General features: G+C 36.1%; 1 protein-coding gene across 1 annotated transcript in view; it reads left to right on the top strand.

The window, feature by feature from the left end:
- LOC104463695 (autophagy-related protein 2 homolog B-like) overlaps positions 1–7,843 on the top strand; it is a gene marked incomplete at its 3' end in the record, with an annotated part of 34,678 nt that extends 26,835 nt beyond the window's left edge. The window contains 9 exon segments of the mRNA XM_010076122.1: positions 243–415; positions 908–1,049; positions 2,004–2,206; positions 3,211–3,437; positions 4,155–4,263; positions 5,034–5,111; positions 5,113–5,247; positions 6,094–6,195; positions 7,765–7,843. Coding sequence (XP_010074424.1) covers positions 243–415; positions 908–1,049; positions 2,004–2,206; positions 3,211–3,437; positions 4,155–4,263; positions 5,034–5,111; positions 5,113–5,247; positions 6,094–6,195; positions 7,765–7,843 — 1,248 coding nt within the window.
- Between the last annotated feature and the right edge of the window lie 793 nt (positions 7,844–8,636).

Here is an 8,636-nt window from a genome sequence, read left to right as displayed (position 1 = left end):
GAGTAAGTATTTAATCACAAATAAAATGTTGAATCTCCATGACAGATTGTGGTTTGAAAATTTCTTTATTGTACTTACAATCAAGGAAGATTTTTTCAGTTTACTTGTACTTTGTACTTTACTTTTAACTCCTTTTTGAGTAGTTAAGTAAATTAAATTAAAAACAACAGTGTATACATGCTATTTTTATGGAACTTTGGGTTGATTTGAAGTTTGTTCTTGTGTTTTTATTGTTGCTCTCTAGACTAAACCACATTTTGAGCTGCACTGTTCCAGTGATGTAATCCATATTCGTACCTGCTCCGATTCATGTGCTGCACTAATGAATCTTATACAATATATTGCAAGTTATGGTGATCTACATCCACCGGCTAAGACAGAGATTAAACGTGGAGTTAGCAAGCCAAAAATGAAGGTATAAAATGGCAAAATGTTATCAACTTAACTTTATGCTTCCTGGTAATATGTTTTAGTTTTGATATCCCCATTCTATTTCCAAAGAATGATATTTCCCGCAAAGAAATTAACGGCTTGCATCTAACTTAAAATATATTTGAGAGTAAAATAATGCCCTTTTTTTCTGCTTTGGTCACTACTTAATATTTTAAAATATTTTGTACTGTTTACCTGTTGTACTTCATTCTTATCTAAAGAAGGAAATTCCAGGACATCTACAAGCTGTCCAAGTACTTTGATCTAAATACCCTTAACCATAATGTTCTAACCTACTTTATGAATCTTCTCAGACATCAAGTTCAGAGTTTGAGCTCACTTGATTGTTTATGAAATTAAGGTGTTACTTCTTACAGTTTAAGAGCTGTGTCTGAAGCCATTCTAGCAAAATCTTATTGAGCATAATACTGCAGTTGTCTTTAAGATGTAACTATGTAGAGTTCCTCTCCTACAGGTAGAGACCTTTAGCCAACCATCTTCCCATGGACCAGTCCTCGCTGAATCAGAGCAACAGATTTTACGGGATTTGATGAGTGATGCAATGGAGGAAATTGAGACTCAGCAGACTGCTTCCACCATGAAGCCAGAGTCTAACGGTAAGAATCCTCGGGAGGCATAAGTACACATAAAGTACAACGTTTCTGGAAGGAAAGTGGGATTGAAAGTTTTGTATATGTAGAGATGCTGCAACAAGAGTGGGAGCGTACCTTTGATGTCTGAAGTCTTCAAACTATTAAACAGCTTCTTGCTTTTGATTGTAATAATGCAAAAGTAACTTCAGATTCTAGTCAAATACACATTACTGAGATACGGAAAACAAGGAAGGAATCTGACTTTGTGGGAGTCTGTTAAGACTCCAAATTCTCTAGGAGTATAAATTAGTACGGGTGTAAGTTTATATAGCATACCACAGTGTGAAGGAATCAAAGACCTCTATTCTGTGTATGCAGGCAGTCCAGGAGAATGATACAGTTCGGAGTCACAGAAAGAACTTTTAGCTATGATGAAATGTTTCAGTTAGCAGATAGAACAAGATAATTGATTTTATCACAGCATTATGGCTTCTGCATCATGGCTAGAGTTAAATCCAGGTTTAAATTGGCTATGCATTTTGTACTGCGCATAGAGAATTTCACTGTTTCTATGATGTTTGGTCCCCTTTTTGATGGTGGAGGTTGAGCAGTCAGTGTAATACTGAAAGTTATCGATGCTGTGGTTTCACTACCAGAATGAGAAATGTGGGACACAAAAATGTCTTTTCTTTATCTTTTTTTTTTTTTTTCAAATAGTTTTCCTATATTTTGTCAGTTCATCTCTACTAGGAACTAGTTATGATTATATTGTAATCACTTTCAATTCTATAGTAGATTAATTTTTGAAAATGTTCTATTTGTAGTAAGAATTGATTCAAGATACATAAGCAAATACCCTTGATGTAGTTGAAGTAGCAGATTTTGGTTAACTGTTATTTGTTCATATTTTCATATTTTGTAAAGATTTTTTCTACTGAAACATACTTTTTTTTTTCTCCTCCCTCCTTCAACTCCTAGGAGTTTTGGATGACAGATCTCAAACTCAGGAGCCCTCTTGCTCAGATCTCTTCCTGTTTCCAGATGAAAGTGGAAATGTCTCACAAGCTCCAAGTCCCACTTATGCTTCATTCACTCATCACCTGATAAACGAGGCCATGGGAGATGTTCCCACAGAAAGCGATGATTTCTGCATTCTTTTTGCACCCAAAGTTGCTGTTGCTGTAAGAAGCTTTGAGAATTACTAAAAAAATACATATATAAACTGAACTAGAGAATAGCCTATGTAAGACCTGGACAAATTAGACTTCATAGCTTTTTGTGGTTGCTTAGTGATATTTTTATCAGTGGGCAGAGTAGCAGAAAAATCATCTTTCTGTTTGAAATTACTTCATGCATTGTTACTGTTAGGAATGGATGCAAGTATTTTCAAATATATGTAATTTTTCTATATCTCAGCAATATGTAATTTTTCTCAGATCTGCATATTACATTAAAATGTATTGGCAGTTTTCCTACATTTTAGTCATGCTTTATCATTGCCATTTTGACTTACAATAATGGCATGGTTAGAAAAAAAAAGTTTTAAGCAAAATACAGTATTTATCAAAATAGCAGCTTTGCACATCTTCTAATCTTTCATGAATTTCTCTCATAGTCTAAGCTTTCAGTGGTTTTATGAGCCTTAGATCCTTGCCCACCCTCAGAGAAAAGCTTGTATGTCACTTTACACCATTGTCTGTCCACTGCATTAAAAGATTTAGGAAATTTGACTCAAACTCTTTGAAAACAGATTGTGTTTATGTTTTTTTCTTGGTATTTCTGGTTGTATTCTCCTTAATAGACAGAACTACTTCTGGATACGTGATTAGAGGCTGTGTTTGCCCAGTTGTCTTTCAGCTTGTATGTTTCCAAAAGTGCTAATATGGTAACCTGGGCTCTTCCATGGGTTTTTTCTTTCTTTTCAACTCTTGTTTTGATTTGTTTGCAGTTTGGATGAGGAATTTTTTATTAACTACTTCTCAGCTTCTAGTTTATTTTTGTGTGCTTTTGTCTTTAAGTTGCTTTTATAAGAATCATTCCTAAGCCAAACCTGTGTTGTATCAGGTTTAGATGACAGTACAGGATAGTTTATTTTCATTTTGTAGGAAGGAATTAGACATCACAATGAAGAAAGCAGAGTTCACCTTCTCAGTGCTATATACTTTTTTTTTTTTTTTTTAATTAGGAAAAAGAGGAAGAGCCAGTAATAAAAATAATGGTTGATGATGTGATTGTCATAAAGGAAAATCATTTCAGCCAACCTATAAAAAAAACTGATACAAGCAAAGCTCCCCTCAATTTTCCCGTTCCTCTGGTACGCTATGTTGTAAAGGAAATCTCTCTTATTTGGCATCTTTATGGTGGAAGGGATTTTGGGACTGCACCACCAACATCTCCAGCTAAAAGTTTCATGTAAGTGTTTGATGTATTCCTGAAGATTAGAACAATTAAAATACTTTAATTTTCATTTGATTTGATTTGAGGTTAATTTCACTGCTCAATCTCAAGTCTGCCTCTCTTGCTTCTTCATTACCTCCTCACAAGGAATCAGTCATAGAATGGTTCGGGTTGGAAGGGACCTTAAAGATCATGTAGGATCTTATTTTTCAGTTTAGCTCCATACACCAGAGTCTGTTTTTCCTGTGTCTTAACCTGGATGAGCTGGGTTTGGTTTTTGGTGTTTTTGGGGGGATGGAGGGATGGGTTTGCTTGTAAGGGTTATATTAGAAGTTAAATTTTCCTAAAGAGATTGGGGCTTAAGGAGCATAAGCGACTATCAGTATGGTAGCTGGAGCGTGGTTTTCAGGATGTCATGTAAGCTAAAGAGTAATTGATATTATCACAGCAAAAATTAAGGAGATGTTTTATGAATGTTAATTTGGTGGGAAGCACACACCTAGTATTCTGCTTAAGTATTCATTACTTGAACAGTAAAAAGAAAGTGTTTGGTTAACAGCAACACAACTTCCAGTAATTTTTTTGGTATTTTTCTAGTATTTTTCTCTTGTAACCATTAAAATACTAATAAGTTATACCCAGTGAAACATGCACACGTTTAGTGCTAGATTAACAGTGGGATAGCTTTAAGTTTAATCTACGAAAGTGTATTTTTCTTTTTCACTTCCTCAGAAGTCCCCATAGTTCTCCTTCACATACACCAACGAGGCACGGACGGAGTACAGCTTGTGGGGGAAGAGGAAGGAACCCAGACTTCCTAATGGAAATACAGTTAAGCAAGGTGAATGACAGAAACAGCTTCAGCCATAACTGTTATATCCGTTTGATAACAGCTTTCTGTTAGAATTCAGTAGATTTTATTCCATTAGTATCTAAATCTAAGCGATCACTTTGAAGGTGATGAATTTAGAATTTAACTAAAAATGTGTTTGTTCTTCTAACACAGTATTTTTTACCTGCTGAATAAACATGTTTCTAAAGATGAAGAATATTTATTCTTATATTGTTAAAGTTTTTATTTACTTTAACCATGTTTTACAACTGCTGTTCTGCTTTTCTGTCTTCAGTTCTACTCTGAATTGATCCACCTATGATGAAATTAAATGTTCTAGCAAAATAACTGGGATGTAGATCTGACACTCAGTGTCTCAGTTGGTGATAACTGGATATTAAATAACATCCGGCTGCATTACAATATGATTCCTGTATTTCCCCTAATGTATTTAGCATCCTTCAGGCATAAGTATGTTGCTGTGGATTTTAAGCCTGTGCTTAGCTTTATCATAGAAGGTAGATGCTTGAATTTGGATGCTAAAATGTGGACATGTACACAATTAGGAATTGAAAGATTTCTGCTGCTAGACGCACAAAAATATGAGTAGTTTTCACAAATCCTAATATTATTCCTGTAAATTTAAAATAGTAGACAGCTTTTAAAGTTCTTATGTGTGGTGTGGGGGTTTTCTTTTTCTTTTTTTTCGGTAATATTTTATTGTTAAAGGTTCTTTTTCACTGAAGCTGATTATGCTGGTTTTCATTCTTTTTTGAAAGGTGAAATTCCAGCATGAGGTATACCCTCCAGGTGGTGCAGAAGGTGAATCCAGTCTGTTGGAGCAGCCAGTGTCTGTGGGAGCAGCCAGTGTCACGGCAGGTTTTTATTGTTCAGGACCTGGAGATCAGAGATCGCTTAGCTACATCACAGATGAATAAATTTCTCTATCTCTACTGCAGTAAGGAGATGCCCAGAAAAGCACATTCAAACATGGTACAGCTATGGAATATGTTAATTCATTATAATTATAGTGGTTGGACTGTCATTGTGGAGACTGTATACATTTCTTAGTCTTGCAGAAGAAGGAACATGAGGTCACAGAATCATAGAATGGTTTGGGTTGGAGAGGACCTTAAAGATCATCTAGTTCCAGCTCCCCTGCCATGGGCAGGGACACCCTCCACTAGCCCAGGTTGCTCAAAGCCTCATCCAGCCTGGCCTTGAACACTTCCAGGGATGGGGCATCCACGGCTTCTCTGGGCAACCTGTTCCAGTGCCTCACCACCCTCACAGTGAAGAATTTCTCCCTAATATCTAGTCTAAATCTGCCCTCTTACAGATTAAATCCATTACCCCCCACCCCCCGCCCCCATGAAACACTGAAGTAATATAACTTGACTGCTTGCAGATATTAAAGCTAATTAAAAAGTCAGTTTGAATGTTAGTATGTCAGGTATTGATGTTTTTGAGATTCTGGCAGTTTAGAAAAGGTAGAACAACTTTGGTAGCTTTCAGATTTTGGTTTTGATCAAACATCTGCTTGTATCAGCATGATTAGAGTTTTCACTACACATGCAGAGTTGCAGTTTTATGATATACTGTAGTCTTACTGATTCTGTAAAGGATTTATTAATATTTATAATATTAATATTATTTTCTTTCCTTAATTTTGTTTTATAACATCCATAATAAGTTATTTATTCAACACTACCTTTATAATTGGTAAGTGGAATCAGATTAGTACAGAGGTTTTGCAGTAAATGTTTTTCCTAGCAAGCGTTCTGAGATTTAATAATTGCGAATGTTACTACTCTTGTTTATCTTGTTGCTTTTTCTCAGTTAACAGTTAAAGCATTACATGTCCGTCCAGAGTCTGGCAGATCCCCACAGGAGTGTTGTTTGCGTGTTTCACTAATGCCACTTCGCCTCAATATTGACCAGGTTGGTTGTGCCAATGGAAAAAAAAAAAAAATTGTTTGATTATTCTGGGTTTTTTTAGCAGGTACTTGTAACCATCATACACGTTTTATGGGGTTGTTTTCTTGGTTTGATACCATTTTATTTATGATCAATCACACATATCTTTGGATCTCTGCTGCTCACTCTCTTTATATCCATGTTAGAACTTGCCTTCTGCTTCAGCTATTAGAGGTACTGGCCTTTTTAATTTAAAAACTAAGATTGTCTATAGACCTGGCTGTTTGCTCTGTAATACCGGTTTACCCCCTGAGAATTCTGATAATCTCAAATGTTTTGAAATCATGGCTTTTAAAAAGCATATACTTATTCTTGAATGATCTTGCTTTGTTTGTTCATGAAGTGGCTTTGGTGTTTTTAATTGAAAATTTAATCATTAACCCAGAAGCTGTTCACAACATTTTAGTCAAGGGCACTTGATGCCTGAGGACTGCTTCTATGCTCTGAAGGCTTTGGTCTCACTATCAACTGCAGTGGCCTGAAGAAGAAAAATGGAAAAAATTGTTTTAATTTCTTTAGCAAGCATTTGTGCAAAGTATTTTTCATATACTCAAGAAACAGGTGGGGTTTTTTTCTGCAGCAGTAAGGAAGCTACGTATGTATATGCATTCAGATTTAAAGTTCAGTTACTCCTCTTTGTTGAGGCATTTCTTGCTTAATTTGTCATCTGCAGAGAGATGTGGATTTTTTTAAGAGCACAGTTAAGAGATCCATACCTACCTTCTGTTTCCTCAGCACACAGTAGAGACCAGGTTTTAATTTTGCTGTTACAAAAATAGACCTCTATATAGTTTGTAATAATTTCATATAGAAAAATAGTATGGAAATACTGTCATCTAGTGAGGAAATATGTTCCCTCTTGTTTACTTTTCTAAGTCTTTTATCTTTTGTACCATAAACAAAATTCACCTTTACAACTTCTGCAAAATTAACCATAGCTTTCTTGGAAGTACAGGACTGCATGCGGTCATGTTAGAAATTCCTGTTATTGATACTTACACTGTCTACTTGTCAGTTGTAAACAAAAAAAGCAAAAGAAAGTCCAGATGTCATTAATTATAGGATGAACAAGGCACCATCTGACACTAACAAGACGTTAACAGTAGAGATATTAATGACTTCTAATAAGGCAGTGGTGAGATCTGATCTGGAATAATTTGGCTGACACTGGCAGTATTAGAGATTAATATAAACTATACTTGAATACCCTTTTGTTGGAAATTAGAGAAAAGTTTATAGCCATTAAAATGCTTGGCTTCTAGAACAGTCTCCAAAATGAGAGAAGAGATGATGAAAACAACCCTGGAGTTTAAAAGAGAGCTAGATAGATTATGAAGTCATATATGTAGCAGTGGCATGACCAACAGGGTCTTTCTGGTTTCTGTCCTAGATTTCTGTGTGTCTTCTCCACTTGTTAAAGGATCGAAAAGACGAAATGTATTTTGATTCGTATCTCTATAGAGCTGGAATAGTAGATAATATTTTTAGAGAACTTTTTTTTTTAACCAGATTATATTTTGTTTTTGACACTAGGATGCCTTGTTTTTCCTGAAGGATTTTTTCACTAGCCTCTCTGCAGAAGTAGAACTCTTAGTTACTCCAGATCCTGAAGGTATACTTCTCAAAAATCTAATATGAAATGTTTCTTCTTTCTCCTTTAATGTGTGTACATGTCTATAAATTCACATGTGAATCTCGTGTGTGTAAGAGAACTTAGCATTAGTGACCAAATCCCAACATTAGTAATTAACTTGTTAGAAAACAGAAAATTTGGGTATTTTAGTTTTGTATTTTATAAATACCAACAAAGGCCTTCAACACCTGGGATTTCCATTGTATGAAAGGTTTCACTAAAATCGGAGCATATTTAATAAGAACCTCTGAAAAAAATGAGGACTGTGTATGTAATTGTGGTGAGTTGACCCTGGCTGGATGCCAGATGCCCACCAGAGCTGCTCTATCACTCCCCCTCCTCAGCTGGTTGGGGGAGAAAATATAACAAAAGGCTCATGGGTCAAGATAAGGACAGAGCGATCATCATGGGCAAAACAGACTTGACTTGGGGAAAATTAGCTTAATTTATTACCAATCAAATCAGAGCAGGGTAACGAGAAATAAAAACAAATCTTAAAAACACCTTTCCCCCACCCCTCCCTTCTTCCTGGGCTTAAGTTTAGCCCTGAATTCTTTACCTCCTCCCACTCAGCAGGTCAGAGAATGGGGGTTGTGGTGAGTTCATCACATGCTGGGTCTGCTGCTCCTTCCTCCACAGGAGGAGGACTCCTCACACTCTTCCCCTGCTCCACTGTGGGGTCCCTCCCACGAACTGCCCACAGTCCTTCCCACAGGCTGCAGTTCTTCATGAACTTGTCCAGAGTGGGTCCTTTCCACAGGCTGCAGTCCTT

Source organism: Pterocles gutturalis, unplaced genomic scaffold (genome assembly GCF_000699245.1).
Source record: "Pterocles gutturalis isolate BGI_N339 unplaced genomic scaffold, ASM69924v1 scaffold13143, whole genome shotgun sequence".
NCBI lineage: Eukaryota > Metazoa > Chordata > Aves > Pterocliformes > Pteroclidae > Pterocles > Pterocles gutturalis.
Note: the sequence above shows the minus strand (reverse complement) of the source record. Positions and strands in the feature narration are given on the sequence as shown.